The sequence below is a fragment of the Delphinapterus leucas genome, chromosome 11 (assembly GCF_059928025.1).
Source record: "Delphinapterus leucas isolate spDelLeu-1000000601 "Yukka" chromosome 11, BTC_Dleu_Yukka2, whole genome shotgun sequence".
Classification (NCBI taxonomy): Eukaryota; Metazoa; Chordata; class Mammalia; order Artiodactyla; family Monodontidae; genus Delphinapterus; species Delphinapterus leucas.
In genome coordinates this window covers 12,799,753-12,820,362 of record NC_143139.1, presented here as the reverse complement: position 1 = coordinate 12,820,362, position 20,610 = coordinate 12,799,753, and the positions used below count along the sequence as shown (strand labels likewise).

General features: G+C 37.9%; 1 protein-coding gene, 1 non-coding gene and 1 pseudogene across 4 annotated transcripts; all 3 read right to left on the bottom strand.

Moving 5' to 3' along the window:
- Positions 1 to 325: 325 nt before the first annotated feature.
- Positions 326 to 19,245, bottom strand: LOC111176806 (serine-threonine kinase receptor-associated protein). Of its 3 annotated transcripts, none has more exons than XM_022577676.3 (9): positions 18,810 to 19,244; positions 17,928 to 18,063; positions 11,912 to 11,993; positions 11,018 to 11,090; positions 8,292 to 8,388; positions 7,482 to 7,619; positions 3,849 to 3,985; positions 2,043 to 2,192; positions 326 to 1,486 (listed from the first exon to the last, which is right to left on the bottom strand). In XM_022577676.3, the coding sequence occupies exons 1-9, from the start codon at positions 18,919 to 18,921 to the stop codon at positions 1,362 to 1,364; spliced, it is 1,050 nt and encodes a 349-aa protein (XP_022433384.1). In that variant the 5' UTR covers positions 18,922 to 19,244; the 3' UTR covers positions 326 to 1,361. The 3 variants fall into 3 exon arrangements, with proteins under 3 accessions (XP_022433384.1, XP_022433383.1, XP_089776480.1); XM_022577675.3 differs by having other exon boundaries at positions 326 to 1,489; positions 18,810 to 19,243; XM_089920354.1 differs by lacking the exon at positions 7,482 to 7,619 and having other exon boundaries at positions 326 to 1,489; positions 18,810 to 19,245.
- On the bottom strand, positions 3,992 to 7,474 carry LOC111176807 (glycine cleavage system H protein, mitochondrial pseudogene; annotated as a pseudogene).
- On the bottom strand, positions 9,163 to 9,347 carry LOC115802891 (small nucleolar RNA SNORA23). The gene has a single exon (XR_004023469.2). It is a non-coding gene; the product is annotated as a small nucleolar RNA SNORA23 (small nucleolar RNA).
- Positions 19,246 to 20,610: the final 1,365 nt, after the last annotated feature.

The following is a 20,610-nucleotide window of genomic DNA, read 5'->3' as shown; positions in this document are numbered from 1 at the left end:
TTTCTCTAAAGTATTTACAAACTACTAGTTCAATATTCCTTCCATATTAAAAAATAAATGTGTCACAAATCTAAACTCAGTTGATTCATTTTATTAAAAGGTAAAAAAAAAAAAAAAGGCTTTCTGAATACCACCTGAACTTAAAAGGATAAAGTAAAACAAACATTGCAGGTCTACAATTACCCCATTTTTATAAAATCTTTCCTATCTATCTGCATATACACATTCAGAGGTACACTCATGTGTGTTAATGTTCACTCAATTTTAACAGAATTTTTTTGGGGGTAGTGGGATTTTGAGTGATTTTTCTGATATCTTTCTGCTATTTCTTTTCTTTTTTTTGCGTTACACGGGCCTCTCACCGCTGCAGCCTCTCCTGTTGCGGAGCACAGGCTCGATGCGCAGGCCCAGCGGCCATGGCTCACGGGCCCAGCCGCTCCGCGGCATGTGGGATCTTCCCGGACCGGGGCACGAACCCGCGTCCCCTGCATCGGCAGGCGGACTCTCAACCACTGCGCCACCAGGGAAGCCCTCTGCTATTTCTGAATTGCTTTTTTTTTTTTCTCTTTTAACCAGCAAGTATCATTTAAATAAGTCATTATTCTGAAAGTTTTTTTTAAAAGGCAGGTCAAGTACCCCTATCCAGTCTAGGAGGAAGAAAGGTATATACAACCCTACCAAAGCACATAAAAATTTCAAAAATCCAGTACAAGTAACTGAATTTCAAAATCAGGAAACAATTTATGTTCACTACAGAATCTTTAACCAGGTTGTCTTTCAATATAGTTATGACGTAAAAAAACTTTCTGGCAATTTCCATTTATAAAACTCAAACCTATCAATGCTTCCCAAGAAACAAACACAGTTTTGTTTTAGAGGCATTTTATTTAGACAACTAAAAACAATTAGATGTTCAGAAGCAGTGTACAATGAAAGAGAAATCAAACCAGTTACTTTATCATGTATTCCCCCTCTTCTTTATAACTAAAGCAAAAAAAAAATGGCTTTCTGCTTTAAGGGAAAAGTCAGAAAAATAGGTCAATATATTTTCCCTCTTCGTAATAACATAAACAGCTACAAGAAATCTACCTGTAGTAAGAGAAATTGGATGTTGGTTTGCACATATTCATGAAAAAGACAACAGACTATCGTACTACAAGAGTATCACTCCATCCGCCTTCAGCTGATACTCTTGTGTTTTCACTTACAGGTATCACCAAGTTGGTTAGTTCCAGCACTGGAGCTAATTCATATTCCTCATTATTTACTGCTCATGTTTGCCTTAAGCAGAGAGTAACTCTGGAGGCTGATGCTTTTCTCTGTTTGTTTTAGTCCATAAGTTGTGTACATCTGCCTGATGCTCAGGCCTTAACCTCAGGAGTTGAACTATAGATGGAATCTGAATTCTCTGAAGCAATTTCTTCTAGCTCCTCTTCCGCTGTCTCTGGAAAACTGATCTTTGGCTTTGCCAGCTCACCACTATCTTCTTCTATGAAAATAAAAGCAATGATGATTATGTGAATTATAATATCACTAGCAATTTCTAGCATTTAACAAGCAAGAAGAGTACACCGAGACTATGCCAAGCGATGAGCTACAAAACATAAGAGGAACAGCTTTCTTAATAATTGTGGTTCTAAAAAAGTATGTCTTTTAGATTCATACTTTTAAATCCATACTACAACTAGTCTGCGATCATTAACTAAGTATTTTTATTAAAAAACAGGTCTACTTTACTAGTAAGAATCACTAAGGAGTATTATTCAGAGATTAAATATATTTACTTATAAGTTCTTTATACTGTCCTCTAGCAAATTTTGAATTAGGAGTATTCCATTCACCAAATGATCTAGGGTAAAAATTTAGGAACAGAATATATTGTACAACAAAAAAATTTAAACCAAAGAACACAGTGGATGATTTATTAGTCATGGGCTTCTCCTTGCTGTAACCATATTATATACTTTAAAATCTATAAAGACAGAAATACTGAAAAAATTAACAATGCAAAATGATACAAAATCATGAATAAAAATTCTTACCAGGAAGCACACACTTCCAAAGGCCGTACGTTTTTCCTACCACAGTCTGCCATAGTCTCAATGTTCCATCTTCAGAACCACTAGCATAGAGTTCTCCATCAGGACTAAACCTCACACAGTGAATGGGACCAAAGTGTCCTTTGTAGGATTCTGAAAAAGAAGAGAAGGGCTTTTAGATAATTTAATACTTAAACATGACATTTAAGTATTGATACACTAGAGAAAATATTGTCTACATTATTGGGAAGATGTGAAATTCATGAGGGCAAAGTCAAAGAACTATACCTAATTAAAAATAAAGTGATTCTCATCACAAACTGGTTCATCATGTCTACCATATCTCTGTAAGATTACTCCTTTGCAATCCTGGCACACACTATGGTTTCAGACTGTCTCTAAAAAAAGAAAATACAAAAAACTGAGGCGTCATGTCCCAATAAAAATAAAGAAAGGGAGTGAATGAAAACCCCTCTAAAATCTACAGAAAGCAGATCTAAAGTCTGTGAATTCAATCCCCATTTCCAAATCCCAAACTCACTGTCTGTTTACTAGGGAACCAATTCTTATTATGACTATAGAGAGCCACCAGATGGAGCTCTTTTACACACTCTGCCTCTTCATTTCCCAGCCATCTACCTAGAGTGCACTAGTCGTTCTGTCACAAAGAACATGAAGATACAGGATCAATGCTGATCCTATATGGAGTTTAAAGAGAAAATGTACAGATTAGTAGTGGTGTTGTTCTGTTTAAGGCACATCCTTAGTTATGAACTTTTCTCATTTACTTTCTAATGCCTTATCACCTTATCAGTTTTCAAAGCTGTTTACTAGACAAGTGACCCTGTTCTGTCTCCATGTCTATTCAACTCAAGGACACTCACACACTAGCTTCCCCCAGAGAATATAATGATCATGTTACCATAAGTGTAAAAAATTATCATGAGAATAGAAAGAATATGAGATTTTGGAATAAGAATGTCTGGGTCCAAGGTTCAGTATTCACTAACTGTGACCTCAGATACCAAGCAAATAATTTACTTCTCTTTTTCAGAGCATACAACATGTGGCCAAAACATTCTAAAACTTTGAAAAGTGACATTAAATAAAAACAATGGAAAAGAATCTCTTATTTCAACGTCACTTATAGGGACTTCCCTGGTGGCGCAGTGGTTAAGAATCCGCCTAGCAATGCAGGGGACAGGGGTTCAATCCCTGGTCTGGGAGATCACACATGCTGTGGAGCAACTAAGCCTGTGCACCACAACTACTGAGCCTGCACTCTAGAGCCATGAGCCACAACTACTGAGCTCAAGTGCCACAACTACTGAAGCCTGCGTGCCCTAGAGCCCACACGCTGCAACTACTGAGCCCGTGCTCCGCAACAAGAAAAGCCACCGCAATGAGAAGGCCGCACACCACAACGAAGAGTAGCCCCTGCTCACCGCAACTAGAGAAAGCCCACACACAGCAACGAAGACCCAATGCAGCCAAAAATAAATAAAATTTTAAAAGTCACTTACATTCAAGCAACAAAGGATGAACCATAAACAATTAAAATAGATTCTATTTAGTCTATTCACCAAGGTTTGATTTACCCAACCCAAATCCATCAGTTTTCCCAAAGAAACAAAACATAAAATTGTCTTTTATTCTTTGTGTATAATTCTAACAAGTTTAAGTTCATTGGACGGTAAAGCAAGACAGCTAAAAGCAAAGTAGCAGCTAAAAAACTGGCTGAGGTGTTAATCACTGAAACATAACATTTCATCAAGGTACCTACATTTTAAGAAAAAGAGGACAACTCACCTAATTCTTCTCCACTATTATAATCATACTTATAAAGTTTAAAATCTTCACCCCCTGCAACAAGAAATTCTTTCTCAGGATGAAGAGATGCAGAATTGATGGTTGCAGGAGCTTCAAAAGACTTAATTGGGTCCAAACTAGAAAAAAAATTTAGATTTTATAAATTTTTATTATTTAATAAATAAGGAAACAATTATACATTTAAACTGTTCCTAAACTCTGAAACTCAAGGAATAATCCAATATTCATTTAGTCAAACACAGTGATGTTAAAAAAAAACCCCTCTAGGTGTGCAAAAAAGGGAACTCTCCTACACTGTTGGTGGGAATGTAACTTGGTGCAGTCACTATGGAAAACAGTGTGGAGATTCCTTAAAAAACTAAAAATACAGTTGCCATATGATCTAGCAATCTCACTCCTGGGCATATATCCAGACAAAACTATAATTCAGAAAGCTACATGCACCCCTATGTTCATAGCAGCACTAGTCACAATAGCCAAGACATGGAAACAACCTAAATGCCCATCGACAGATGAATGGATAAAGAAGATGTGGTACATATATACAGTGGAATACTACTCAGCCATATAAAAGAATGAAATGATGCTATTTGCAGCTACATGGATGGACCTAGAGATTATCATGCTAAGTAAGTCAGAAAGAGAAAGACAAATACCATATGATATCGCTTACATATGGAATCTACAATATGACACAAATGAAATTACGAAACAGAAACAGACTCACAGACACAACACAGACTGGTGGCTGTGGGGCGGGGAGGAAGGGATGGAGTGGGAGTCTGGGATTAGCAGATGCAAATTATTATATAGAGAATGGACAGCAACAAGGTCCTACTGTAGAGCACAGGGGACTATATTCAATATTCTGTGATAAACCATCATGGAAAAGAATATAAAGAAAGAATGTATGTGTATGTATAACTGAATCGCTTTGCTATACAGCAGAAATTAACGCAACCTTGTAAATCAACTACACTTCAATTTAAAAAAAAAAGAGTAAAAACACCTTTAAAAACCCCTCTAAATAATATTAGCAAAAAAATAAAAAATTCAGAAGGATACTATGCCCAAGTGAAGTTCATCTGCAAAATACAAAGATACTTCCACAGAGGGATATCCACACTTTGTGCAGTGAATGCCTTCCTGAAAATGACTGGGCTGGCTAATTAAAACAGTATGGCTAATATACTGGGATTTTTGCTTTGAAAAAAATTTAATTCTGCATTGTCTAATTTTTCTAGGACAAGCATGTATTATCTTTGTAAACAGAAAAGTTTTTACAGTAAGTAATTAATATAAAGGATTATTTGTATATTATTTTCAACTGCTGAGAATTTATAAGTTTCTGCAACAGGAAAAACCTTTAATACTGTGAAATACAGAACTGCTAAAAATGGATCCGTTTTTAACTATCAGGCTATAAAACAATAACTAAATCCGAGACTACAGCTACATAACAAAAATCAATGCAAAACAGTAGCATCACCTGAATATCAATGAGTTTGGACATCGGCCCTTTTCCAGTCTAACCCTAAAAATCCTGAAAGGTTTCCAACACACAACGTTAGAGTATTTCAACTCTGAAATGTTGCTATCCTATTCCCACATCACACACTACAAAGCATGAAAATTAAAGCTGACTTATGCAGGATCACTGAATAGCAACTTTCTGACTTAAATGTTAGAATATATTAACAGGCCAGCAAACCTCCACCACCACCATTTCAGGCAACGTTCTACAGCAGGGCTGCACGCTGCCCAAATCCAGAAACAATGAACGTAGTTGTACCATTTAATGGTTCTGAGCAATAACGTTATTATTATCAATAACATTACTATTATTATCAATTCACTGAGTGTGTATGAACTCTTTTACATTCTTAATTGCTCATGTCCATTATGACTGCCTTCTCTTTCCTTCTGCCATTCAGTGAAGCTTAGCTCTGCAGATGGCCCTTTAGAGGAAAGGTTAGGACTGCTGGTCAGAGTATAATGTGGTATATTCCTTATGGAAATCAAGTAAGTGGCATGTTTCCTAAGAACTTTAAACACATTGCCACCCTTTGTTTTGTTTCAAACTAGTTTATTTAGGGGTTCCATTTTCACTCCTCAATAGATTTTATGTATTTCTCACATGCTTCTTCACCCATTAGTTCATCTAATTCTGAAGGGTTTACAGTGTCGTCTTGATCTTCACAACAAGATTTATTGACAAGTCCTGGCTTTTCTGCAGGGGCTTCATTAATTTCACTTACTTCTCCTGATAGAGGAGAACAGAGTTCACTAGCAGTTTTCACACTTTCCAAAGCACCAAACTCATCTTGTTTGTTCAACCTTGTTCCAACTTCAGGCAGACTACACTAAACAACATCTCCCAAAGCTTCCTGTGAAAAACTGCTGATCCCCACTGTTCCAACACCATTTTCTGCTGTCATGTTTCTCTGTGAATCTACCCACTGGAGAGCAGATTGCACAGCGTGTGGAAGGCACTCACCCACGGCCGTGGCAGGCAGGGTGGGGCAGGTGACAAAGCAGCACGCAGGCTGCAGACTGCTCTGGCCATGACATTCCTAACCTCTGAACTGATGATTCTACTTACAGGATTCTCTTGTAAAGAAACATTCAAGAGATGAACCACAAATCTCACTGCAGTGTTAAAACAGGGGAACTGATACATGATTTAGTATAACCTATGATGCAAAACACCTAGTAAAACTGTTTGCAAAGAATTTTAATGGCTAAGAGTATTTTAGAATTAAAAAAATAGGGCTTCCCTGGTGGCGCAGTGGTTAAGAGTCCACCTGCCGATGCAGGGGACACGGGTTCGTGCCCCGGTCCAGGAAGATCCCACATGCCACAGAGCGGCTGGGCCCATGAGCCATGGCCGCTGAGCCTGCGCGTCCGGAGCCTGTGCTCCGCAACGGGAGAGGCCACAACAGTGAGAGGCCCGCGTACAGCAAAAAATATAAAAAATAAAAGTTATATTCATTAGGGTACTAGTAACTAAAGAAAAAACCCACAGTAATACACACACACACACGAAGAAAAAAGACTAGCAAAAAATATAGCTATCACGAACCTTCTGGCTGTACGATTGTAGGTTTTTAAAAATTATATTTTCTAAATTTTCAACATCAGCATTTAATACATTTACAGTCACAAAAATTGTCTGTTTTTTAAAAAATCATTAGGTCTATACCATACTTGGAAGCAGAAAAAAAAATCACTAGTTTCTCTGAAATTTTAAAGTGAAATAAATAGCAGAATCAAGATCACAGAGGTTTTACAGAGTAATGAACAATATAAACTACAGCACCAGTCTAGTGATCCTTTTAAGAAAAATACTGATTAAAAATTGGTGAATTTTACCAATAAATGTCCTAAATATCTGGAAATTAATTTGATTAATTCCTCTGATTAAAGTATACCAAATTCTTAAAAAACTCATTATTATTGGGTATGGAAACACTTCCCTCCATATTACATAATATAGGCCAAAATTTGCCTTTAAAACAGTTAAATACCTTAGCATATGCCTTCCAATTTTTAAGTACCTGAAACTGCCCCTGTATTACCAGAAAAGAAAATGAAGGTATTTCTTAGACATACCTTACTGCACTATGAAAAGCAATAGATCGTCCATAAGTTATTACCAATATCTCTCCCTCAGGAATATATTCCATACTGCTAACAGACATATTAAAATTTAGAGATTTCACTTCTGTCATAGTAGCATGATCCCAAAGGCTGAAGAAAAAAAAGAAAAAGAGGACAGTAAGGAGGTATTTACTCATTTAAGAAAAACGCTTACAGCTTAAATTACACCTGCAGGTTAACCAATGAAATAACCACAATTGTAAAACAACCTCTACTCCAACTCATAAATTACAGATGATACTGAGAAATTTTGGGATCCTATAAAACATCAAATTATTTGGTAGCTTGTCGATGAAATCAAAACTAATACCTTAAATATACTTCCCAAATGATTCAGCAAAACTGTGCTATTAGGACACTCCTAATCTAATCAATTTCAGCGTTGCTCTAAATAATGGTTCTTACACTTGATTTTTGTGAGTCTGATAGTTATCTTTCCACAGAAAAATACATTAGGTGTCAGCTCACAAAACTGTGTACAGAATTTCAGGGGTTTACTGACACCCTATGGCCAGCCTGCCCACTGACCCGGGTTAAGAGCATCTGCGTATAAAGGTGTCAGTAGTCTTAATGGTCTTGTGAATTCTGCTCTATGTTTATAACAGTAAATGGATAGCTTCAGAAAAATCTGACCCCTGCGCAGCCAAAGTTGTAATGTTCAGACACAATTCTTCCTACATAGTAGTTATAAAAAACTTTCAAATATAAGCTCTAAGGTCAAATATTTTTCAAACTTTAAATTATTAAAGAAAAATTACTTACCGAACAGTTTTATCATCAGCTGAAAGGATCTGTTTATCCTCACTGCACCATAGAGCCTTTTTAATACCAGAGGTATGACCACTGATTTCCTTAGGGTCTTAAGATAAAACAATTTAAAATACATTTGTTAATATTTGATTTTTAAAACTAAGCAATATTTGAACAACTATGTAAAAAGAAAAGAAAAACTATGTTTTAAATTAGACTGCAACTTTTCAAAGCCCACCACAATTTAAACTTGATGTTTACCTAGGATACATTTAGTTTTTCCACACTGAAACAAAAACTTATCTGCGTGACAAGGAACCCAAGAACCATACATGTGGATGGGACTGAATACACCACCCCCTCCAGCTTACTTTTCTGCTTTTGAAAGCACTGTTGTACTTCAGCGAAATAAAAGAATAACTAAGGTGGCATAATTTAATAAGAATATGGACCCAGGAACAAGACAGCCTGAGCTAATTCTAGTGCTAACACTAATGCTAGGACCCTCTTCCAAGTCACTGTTGGCAGAGAAAAGCAACAAAAAGGTGGGAACCGGTCTCTGTTCGAGACTTTCCAAAGACTTAAAAAACAAAAACAAAACCACTTGTTATCTCTGGGCAAAAGGAGAAGTTGGAGGCAATAACATTCAACACAACTTTGACTTTGGGCAAGTCACAACCTTTTGAAGACTACATTTCTTCACTTGGAAACTGGATTAACAATAGTTACTATACCCTGGATTTGAGTATAAGAATCAAATGAGAATATACATTCAAAGCTTCTTTTTTTGCCTTTTTCTTTTCCTTTTAAAAAAAAATACAGAGTTACTAGAGGTATTTCACATTAAATTCCCCCAAGCGACAATATCTCTATTCCCAAAGTTCTGTGTGTGGGAATTTGGAGGCTGGCCAGTGGTGGATATGTCCAAAGAGACAACACTACACCAGTACTATGATCCCAACTTACTCTTTGGCTGCATGATGTTTGAGTGGATAGCAAGAGCTGAATGCAAAACACAGACAGACACTGCTACCAAGACACAGATGAAAACCATGCACACGTTACAGCAGCCATCATCTAAAGTTTCTAATTGGGTTTCTGACAGACAGTAAAAGCTCAGTTAATTGTTCTTCTTTCCAATGCAAGACAGTGGAAGAGCCACTTTCAAAAGGCAGCTTTGAGAAAGGTAAAAGATGACGAAAGTTGTCTACCTGAGCCCTGAACTATCTTGCTGAGTCAGACAGATACGCTGATTCAGTGAGGTCAGAGTAGTTTGCTATGTTTTGGCATAAAGTTATTAGACAGAATGAAGAGAAAAATTACCAGGTGCCAAAGGACAATAATCCACAAAGGTAGTTTGTTTCCTCACCTTAGAAGTACTTTTAGAAAAGATATTTCAAGAACAACTGTTTAATTTCCAATGTAGCTTTGACTTTCTTACAAACTTCAAAAGTTTATTGACTTATGAATAAACAGTAGTACCCAAGATACAAAATTTAAGACCCTAACTAATATATAATAAATAAAACAAAATTCTTTTTGTCATATTTTGGTAGCTTTTAAAATACATAGTATGTGACTAGAACAGCACTGAAATACTACAAAATAGAGGTGAATATCTGACTAGGGAAGAAAAGGTATATCTTACAATTTCTGTGCAATGAGAGAATTCATAAAGGAAATGATAGGTTTTACCACCCAATTTTTAAAAATGTGCATACCATAAACCTTACTGACAAAATTTAAAAGCAAATGACTACTGAGAATAAAGAAACTTTAAAACGAGTAATAAAAAGATGTACAGGTGCTTGGTTCACAAAAGAAGAAGTACATTAAAATGGTATTCAACAGTATTTTAATCTCATGAATAATTTTTCAAGTGCACATTAACAAGACAATCATTTCTCTTCTATTAAATTGGCAAAGATAAAGCTAGTTATCAGTGTTTGCTAGAACAGGTTAGCTATAGATACATTTTTATACTTCACTGGAGGGCCCTTTGGTAGTATCTATCAATGGCTTCCAAGCATACCTCCTTTTTGTCCCAACAATTCTATTCTATGTAGGTATCCTACAGAAACAATTGTGGAAGTATATGCAACTATAAGGATGTTAAGCACAACACTGCTTATAATCTTTAAAATCTGTAAATAACCAAATAAGCCATAATAGGAGATTGGCTAGTTCACTTACCCACAGAATAGAGAGCCACACAGTCATTAGAAAGAATGAACAGAATATTTAAAGACATGAAAAAACTATTATTACAGATTCTTAAAATTCTTCTGAATAGCTAATATACCCAAAAGTGTGGTTCAAAAGTCTAAGTATGTATACACTGAGAATTCTTACCCTTCTCACCTTCTACAGATAATAACCACTCCTTCTAACCAAAAGGTAGTTAACACTGTTACACACCTTTTTAGACTCAGTATCATAATAAAAATTTACCATGATAATTTTTTAAATTGTAGGAAGGCTATACAAGCACAATGTAATAAATAAATCAATATTTCAAAAGATATCTGCATTAAAAAAAGAACTGGAAAAACATGAACCAAAAGCTAAAGACGTTATCAGCAATTAATAATACTGGATGATGGACTATATTTTAATTTTTTTCTTTGTGATTATCTTTATTTTCCTAATTTGAATACTAAATATGAATTCCTTTAATCAGGAAAAGTTACTTAAATTAAAAGAAAACAAAACCACAAATACGTATAAATTACACTTACCTGCTTCAGGTTTGTTCAAGTCATATATGCGTAACAGTTTATCCTGTCCCCCGGTTAACAAGTAATTACTATCCTGAAAACACACATAAGTAAGATCTTACTAGATTAACCATTTTAAAAGCTACATCTCTTTGAAACTTCTTCAACACCAAATAGAATCCAAATAAGGCTCACAGATGTCACAAGGAGATGCATACAGACCAATTACTCCTGAGAAAATACTGCAGAGCATTTATCTTTCTCATAATAGCCAAAGCCCTGTAAGCTTCCCAGTTCAAATGTCATACCACCTCCACATGGCGTCTCTTAGTCGGCCCTGATCCGGCTGCCTACTGAGGAGTACATTTGTGATGATCTCAAATTTATCCTCTCCCTTTTGAAAGTGGCTGGGTAACATTATTTGGGCTTTTCAGATGTTTGTTGCTATTGTTGAAGTATTGATACAAGAGTTCCAGGGTTCTTAAAAGCCTCATAGGATCAACTAAGAAGAAATACTCATTGAGTTGAACAACAAAGGGATCACGGGACCCACCCTCCACACAGTCGAAATCCACGTATAAGTTATAGTCAGCCCTCTATACATGTGGTTCCTCCCACATGCAGTTCCTCCACATGTGCAGATTCCACAACTGTGGACCATGTGATATTGCAGTATGCAGTATTTATCAGTGAAAAGATCCATGTTAAGTGGACCTAGACAGTTTAAACCTGTGTTATTCAAGAGTCAACTGTAAAGGTGTACAGTTTAATCTACAGTCAAATCAAATATAAGCCAATATACACCAAATATTCCCCCAGAAAACCAAATATACAAACCAATCAAATATAAAACCATTGTCATATCCTATAATAACAGCAATTTAACTTCCTAAAACAAATTACATTTTCTGATACCTGCGTAAAATCCACAGTCTTGACAATGTGTTTATGAGCCAGGGTCATCAATTCATCTCCTGAGACAGCATCCCACACTTTGCTAAAAATAAAAAGTAAAATTAAAAGATAAACATGTGGTAATTTTGACAATTAATTACCAAATAAGTTAGATATTTGAAATGTTATATAACTACATGATAAAGTAAAAACAATATAACAATCTAATTTTGACAATGGAAAATATCAAATTTTAAGTAAACAAGTTTCATGAAGCAATCCATTCTTACTTTCATTTTAGCCTGTAGCCATAATATCCTTTTAGCAAGACTGTAAACATTTTAACCAGTTCAGTTTCACCTTTCCAATATTTTTTCTCTATTCTTTACTCTCGTGTACATGAGAAACAAGAAATGAAAAACAAGAAGTCCTTTAAAAGAATTTTACAGGAGAACGAAAAGCCTTGACAGAAGTTACATGAAATTTTAAAACAAGACAGTAGAGAAGAAAATATTCTCCCCATCTCTTCCTCAAAGTTGACTCTTAAATTCTCAAATCCTACTCCAATTAACTTCCACACAAAGTAACAGCCTTTGATTATATAATGCTAATGTTGAGAAGATTTTAAATCTCTCAACTATTATTTTCCCTAACCCAACCCAAAATATGTATGTGATTACACACACATACGTATGTTTGTGTATATGTTGGAGGATAATGATGAAATAATAGTTCATAAAAATACTGTAAGGGGTTCCCCAAATAAAAAAGCTTAAACAGTAAAGAAGAAGAAAAAAAAACAATTCATTTTAGGTCAGAAGAGGTCATTGAAAAATAAACAAGAAAACTTTCCACGCAGGAAAAGAAACTGTTATGAGGAACAAGCTACGCTCCCTAAAGATTTCCATTTTAATGTAATTGACAGTTATTTTTAGGAAAAAAAGTGAACAATGAAATAGTAGAGAAAGAAAAACAGAGAAAAGCAAGGAGTATCTTTTCTTCATTTATTCATTAAACACACAAGAAATATATCAAGTATGTCACTCTAGACTCAGTACTAGGGCACAAAAGGGAGAAAAAAAATGATCCCAAAGAAAGTTCCTGCCTTAGTAGAGCATTAGCTTTAGCTGAGATGAAAAAAAAATCCATTAAATAATACATTTAAGAAATATAATTAAATGACAAACACACATGACTATAGAAACACAAAAAACACACCACTAATTAGGCCAGAAAGTCCAGAAACTCTAAGCATCAAAACCTGTAGCCTTAAAGAGCACGTAGAAATATGCCAGGGGAAAAAAAAGGGAAAGGCCATTGTAGATAAGCATTAATAGCATGTGCAACGGTAAAGAAACATGAACCATCTAACAGGAATAAATGCTGATGATACAATAGAAACCTTGCAAATTATATACTTGAGTCATGAGTAGCTGAGTAAATATGTTCTGAGAGAAACAATGTCAACTATGAGTGGTACTGCTACTAAACTCTCAAATATTAATTTCTCTTTGCACAGGAAACCTGTTCTAATCTCCCCCGTTTCCAATTCAACTCTCTTGGTCCAACCCTACTTCCCCAACCTCATTCTGTATTATTTCTCCTAATCTAGTCACACCAGATTATAGACCACTCCTCAAACAAGCCATGTATTTGCTTCCAGGCTCCTCTGTCTCTGCTCACATTGTTCTATTAAGCATGTATTTTACATTCTCAGCTATCACAGTTCTACTCACCCTCGGTTGATCACAAATGGTATCTTTTCACTAAACCTTCTATTTATCTCGCCTCCATTAACCATTCCTTTCTGTTTTTTCCACAAAGCTCAGCTTATACTGATTACTGTGTTTAACTTTGCTTTGCTTTTACTTTTGTTTACATATGCTTACTCTTAATCACAGGGAAATCAGTGATAAGAGTTCACAAAGATTAGACTGCTGCAATAACAGAAGGTGTCAAAAGTGAAGAAAACATCAAATGTACCTGAAACCTCTATCCTGTTCATATGATGCCATGCCTCAAAGGAACTCCGGGCAATGTCTTTAGAAATACTAATTTCAAGTATATTCAATCATCTTCCCCAAACTCCTCAAAATCTTAGTATGCTGCTTAGACCATGTCCATTCACTGGTGAGGAGGAAGGCACTGGAGTGACTGCAGGAGTATCATCCAGAAGCCCCACGCATCTAGTTGTTTTCCTCCTATTTAGAAACACTAGTAAAATTGAGTTCGGCACTCTCGACAGAGCATGTTCTAGTCACTTGTACTAGATCTACTTAAGCGCTCTCTGGACAGAGCACAGGCATCTTCTCTACTTTTGGCACTCTCCAGATGAAGACAGTAGAGGGACTGAGAAGAGGATCAGGAGACGTAGTGCTAACATTAGCTCTATGAATTAAAAGACATAAAGAGGATGGTGTTTCAGGGACAGTGTACACATCAGCTGACTTGACTGCCCGAATGACCTCAAGTTAACATTCTAAACTGACCCACGGACCGGCTCTGCTGAATATATTTTCTCCACAATAGGAACAAAATTATCCTTTAGATAAACATGAAATTAATGAATTTTCTGAGAAACCTAAGAATGAGGGAACAAAAACAATCACCCCAAAATAATTTATACCAACTACGATTAATCAGGTAAGCTGGGGAGCTCTTTAGTTGGGTCAAGTTCCATAACAGCAGACCCCATACAAGTCATTAAAAGAGAAGAATATAAACAAAGAATGCACATACTCCCACACCTCACAGACAGACACAGAGCAATTGAAGGGTAAGACTCAGCGTCCATTAACCAAGTACCTACTATGTAACAGACACTATGCTAGACTCCAGGCATGTAAGTGGAGAAAGATCTCTCTGATTTGCACAAAAATCAGACTTACACTCATTTTACAGATGTGAAAACCGAAGTTTAAGAAGCATCCCATGATCAAACTGAAAATACACAGCATGGCTAGCACATAAACTCAGGCCTGGCTAATGTAAATGCTTACATCTTTCTCACTGTATGATGGCACCTGAGAGCCTTAACTGAGGGGGGAAAAACCCAAAACTATTCCCTCTTGGTATTTAAATCTACTCAAACTTCCTTGCATGAAACCGAAAGGTTTCATGGCTTTAGCACAGAAGTTCCAAAATAACACATGATTTTGGTCTAGTAGGGGTGGTAGCTACCAGTGTTACCCTACACATGTAACACTTACATAGTTATTAGATTTTAGGCAATATTCTAAATATTAGAAACATATCAACTTATTCAATATTCACAACCAGAGGTAGGCACTATTACTATTCTCATTTTTATAGATGATGAAACTAAAAAAAAAAAGAGATTAAATAAAGTTCACAAGGTCACAGAGCTATTAAAGGATGGAGCCTGGGTTCAAACACAGACAATATGGCCCCATTAAAATTAATGCTTTTCGGCTTCCCTGGTGGCGCAGTGGTTGAGAGTCCACCTGCCGATGCAGGGGACACGGGTTCGTACCCCGGTCCGGGAACATCCCACATGCCGCGGAGCGGCTGGGCCCGTGAGCCATGGCCGCTGAGCCTGCGCGTCCAGAGCCTGTGCTCCGCAATGGGAGAGGCCACAACAGTGAGAGGCCCGCGTACCGCAAAACAAAAACAAAAAACAAAAGCTTGTCTCTTTTAATGCTAATGTCTATAGTGTCTAAGATCTTGTTACATTTATTACCTAATTATATTTAACTTAAAATACCACTTTATTAACTATTAACTTACCACCAAACTGGGACCTAGTTTCAATAATGACATTTGTAAAATCCACTTACCAAATATTTGAAATCTAGAGCTTTTAATTCCAATTTTCCATCTCTGTTATAAAATCAATGACATTCATTCCCAATGACAATGCTCCTACTGGACTGAGCAAAAAACAAACTTTGGAGGAGTTAAAGGGAAAAAAAAAAAAAGCTGAACTCATGGCAGACACAAATGTCTTAGAAGCAAAACCAAGATCTATAATTCGTCCATTCTTTATCCTTCTACTTTAGAAAAATTCCTTAAGTTATTTATTTGACAAACATAAAGTACTGAACAAACCAGGGATACAAAAAAATATAAAACATGGCCCCTGGCCTCAAAAAGCAATGACACTGAAGTCAATAAGTACTGTAAGAGCCAGAAGTTTTAACACAGGGAACAGTGTGAGCAAAAAGAAGGAATGGGCACCTTCACCTTCCAATACTCCTCAAGTCTTCCTCGTCTGAGAATCACTTTTACTTCCTATTTTTCACCTCCTATAATTAACAATCAAAGGAGTCTCTGTCACATTATAAGCACACATGCTGACATCTACAGCAACATTTGACCTGAAGCTGTTGACATTACAGGACTGACATAAAACCAAGCAGTTCCTTATTTTATCAGAATTTCATACAATCACAATAGGGCAGCGTGCAAAGCCTTACAATGGTTATTCATGAACATAATAACATCTATTCATTGAAGGCACAGAAAAAAAGTTCATACTGACATTTATAACTTTTCTTACTGCTCTCTCATGGTCTCAAATTTAATCCCACATAAGCATGGGATTATATCTCCCTCTCCTTATTTTAAAAATTTTATTTTTAAAAACTTACATATAGTAAAACTAACTCCAAGATATAGAGGTCTACGGGTTTCATCAAATATACAGTCATGTATCCACCACTCAATCAATCTGCCTTCATTTTTCATAATAAACTTTGTATGTTTAATTTGCTTAATACAAAGGAGCAACAAACACATTTACAATTGCTCCCTAGTGTGAAATTCTGTTAAAAAAAAAAAAAAAAATCAACAAGACCACTTTTACTCTCCAGAGCCTCAAATCTTTTAATAGAGTATTACATGTGCAACAGCCCTTGACATTGCCTTCCTTAGTTTAAGCATTTAAGTGCCTGCTAAATCACAAACACAATTAGGAACTAGAGGTACCGAAGTTATATATGACACATGTTCAGATGGGGAAAGTGGGTCACCGCAAATCACTTTAATAACATACACAAACGCCAAAAATCAGAATAGGTAGGGTGTATTCTGGCAGCAATATTAGTATAACTAGACTGTGGGGCATACGGTGTGCAGTGCCAGATGATGATAATGATGAACTAGGATGAGACCAAATTTTCAAGAGCCAACAAGTGAAATTTAACCTTTAGGCCAGTGGTTAAAGGCTGCACATCAGAATCACCTAGACCTTCAAGGAAAAGAACTGATGTTCGGGACAGCACCCCCAGACCAACTAAATCAGAATTTCTAGATACATGCATCTGAGTATTTTAAAAGCTTCTAATGTACACCCAACATCATGGACCACTGACAAAGCACAGGGAAGACAAGAGATCATAAGATGGAGAACTGACATGACGATATTTGTATCTGTGTTCACGAATACAACTGGCAGCACCAGGGAGGATGAACAGATGGGAAAGGACAAGTATTAGGGACCTAAACTAATACGGCAGTGGCCGAGGCATAACAAACAATGTGGTCAGGAAACATTCTGCTGGTAGAATCAACAAAGAAGATGATAATCTAGATGGAAGGGAAAAATCAAGAATGATTTAGATTTCAGCCTTAAAAAACTTAAAATATGAAAAATAGTTGAGTTGGGGAGTTTTAAATATGTCTAACAAAAATGAGAGTGAAATTGGGCTAAAAATGTGGGGTCATTAAGCACTAGGAAGTCATAGGAGTTAATGATACCACTCAGCCAGCACATGTGGAGCAGTATTTGGAAGCATGACCATCAACATTCATTATCTGAAGTGTCTGTTAATAATGCAGATTCCTGGGTCCCAATCCAGACATGCAGAATTTAGTCATTTAAGTCTCTGAACATTGTGAGAACTATTTAAGAGAAAGAAGCAGGCAGGATCAGGGTGGAATTTTGGTGAGATCAAACACTATGTGTTCTATATGGCAGGCAGTGAGAATTCTATGAATAACTTTGATTGAAGTTTTGATCATTTCAGAACACAATCCACAGACAACTCCAAAGGTGGCCATTTTTGGCGGCACTTACGCTGTGAAATCTGCAGCTGCTGTAGCTGCTTTGGTGGCGTCCTTATTTAGTGTTGCACCCCAAACAGCACCCTTATGACCCAAAAATGTTCCAATCCAGTCTCCTGTATCTCCCTGGCGTAGCATAGGTTTACCATCTAAAAGATATTTAAGAAGACATGTGATTTACAAGTTTAGATTACTTAAAATGTAAGATTCAAACATAAAATGATCATATTGAAAAGACCAGCCGAGGGTCGTCTGGTCTTTTCTCTCCTGCTTTTGTTGTCTAACTATTCTCACTCACAGGGATCACTAAGGAACGTCCAGAAATAAATTAACTGAAGAACCGAGCTGGACACTCTCTTTGGGAAGCATTTGTAATTCGGTGAGAAGACTACTGATCTGCATCAAAACAATCTACATTTGCGTCTTATTTTGGACAAACTTCTTAACAGTAAGTCTCAGCTTCCATTTGAAAAATGAAAAATGGAAACGAAAAATTCCATACAACAAACAGTATCCTATGAGATAACAGGAGTAGCAAGTCTTTGTAAACTAAGGTGTAAAACAAGGCCTGGCCTAGTTTCTGCATTCCCCGAATCCTTGAAAGATTATTTACGGTGTCTGCTGGCCGGGGCGTCTAAGCAAGTGCACAGTTCAGCTTCTCCAGAAATAGCAATAAAGCTAAAATGAGAGACCTTGGTTAGGGGCATTACTTAGCAAAGCCCCTCGGCGTCAGCTGAGGAAACCCTAACACTACTCCTCTCCCCATCAGCCCACCGTGGACCCTAACCTCAAAGGCTGCGAGAGCCGCAGTCCGCTCGGCAAAGGGGAGTGCCGGCCCCCACTCCCTTTCCGCCCAGTCCCAGCCGTCAGGGGCCCGATCAGCGGCCCTGCTCACCTTTGCAAGCGCTGATCAGGAAATAGCCGTAAGGCGTGATGCCACTGAAGGCCAGATCCACCACGGGCCGCGTGTGGCCCGAGCAGGTGAGCGGCGTCTGCCTCATCGCCATGGCGGCTGCGAGCCGTGCGATCCGGCGGGGGAGCCGAGGGTCGTCTGGTCTTTTCTCTCCTCCGTGGCACCGCCTCCGCCTCCTCAAGGCCCCCGCCCTGACTCTGGGGTTGGGCCGGGAAACGGGAAAAGGCCAATCCGGTGGGCCCGAGGTCAGAAAGGGGTTAGGGACGGGTCAGGGAGTCTGCGACGGACGAGCGACCGCCGTCGAGGGAGGGAAAGGGAGGGAGGGAGGAGAGTAGGGGAGGGGGAGAACCGCAGAATCCGCGGCCACGGCCCACACCGTCTACACCGGTACAGGCAGGAAGTGACGACACCAATCACGCAGAGCGTACGCCGGAAGTGACGATCCGGCGGGAAGGCGGGTTCGCCAGGTAGAAGAGGCTTAGTGGAGTCAGAAGGACGGCAGCGCGCAAGCGCGAGATCAGCGTTCGTAGAACACGTGACGCTGGACCTGCGCCCGCTACGTGCGGCGTCTGGCAGCGCTTTAGGCTCTGGATAAAAGTCCCGGTGAGCAACTTTGAGCGGCCGGTCGCGGCCTTGCTGTTCTCGGGCGCAGTTCGGGGCGGGGGGGGCGAAAGCGGGTCCTTCTCCGCTCAGACCCTGAACCTGGCGGCCCATGTGGATTACGCACCGAGCAGTCCAACCAGTTGGACTCTGCTTAGTATCAGAACATTTAAGCTGAACAACCAGAGTTGTTCCCAGCGGCGGCCCAAACCTGCAAACACTAAGAACTTTTTTTTCAATCTTTATTAACAATTATATAGGCAGCTCCTCCGGGATTGTCTATAAGGCCTTTAAGAAAGTACTTTCCCCAGCCACCCCTAATGCTGTGTAACATTCCTCCATTGCTAGTGTTTTAGAAGCGTTAAGTAACTTTCAAGACAGTTAAATTCAAATTACTTTTTGTTTTGAGGACTTCGGAGGACTCTAGAGCAGTGGTCCTCAAATTTTTGGATGAAATACCCACATCAATAAAACTTGAGCCCGCACTCCAAGTCTATGGATAATAATTTGTAAATTACGTTCATGTTAGTGCATAGACAAAAATAGAAATACTAGAAGAATCTAAAAACTAAATATAAATAGAAACGCTGGTATTATCTTCCTGCAGGCTGCCCACTTTGGATATCGCTGCGTTGTGTGGCATCCAGAACTGTTGATGGAGTGCTCATACAAAAGCTGTCCTGAGCAGGAAAGGTCCTTTCTCTGGGCAAGTTGTTTCTTTCCTTTGATGTTGGTTAGAAAGTCAATCGAAAACAGCAGAGATTTTTGTGGCCTATTCACTGCTTTATCCCCCAGGCCATAATGTCTTGGCATATAACACATATTTAATCCGCACAAAAGTCTCTCAGTGTTTTCTTCTGCATCATCTTTTGGTGACAAACATGTATCTTCATTGAAGATTCAAGTCTAATTACTTGAAGGAACACTTGAAGTACTTCCCCATTTTATTTCCTTAGCATTTTGTTCATTCATCTGTAGTAGAGCACTTACTGTATATGTTTTCCATTATCTTTTGTTCTCTCTGTGCCAACCTCACCCTGTGGTCCAGCCCACACACACACTCCATTCACATTTAAATTATGAGCTCCTTAATGGGAAAGGTTATGTCTTTGTCATCTTTGTACTCTTACTACCAGAAGAGTGGATGACATTTAGTGAATGCTCAACAAATGATTATTAAATA

Bases quoted from the DNA above. Each gene is read 5' to 3' on its own strand.
- LOC111176806 (XM_022577675.3), bottom strand. From the start codon at position 18,921: ATGGCGATGAGGCAGACGCCGCTCACCTGCTCGGGCCACACGCGGCCC. The intron at 7,620-8,291 runs GTAAGTAATTTT...TTTTTTCTTCAG, and splicing joins GCTGATGATAAAACTGTTCG to CCTTTGGGATCATGCTACTA. The intron at 1,490-2,042 runs GTAAGAATTTTT...TTATTTTCATAG, and splicing joins TTGGAAGTGTGTGCTTCCTG to AAGAAGATAGTGGTGAGCTG.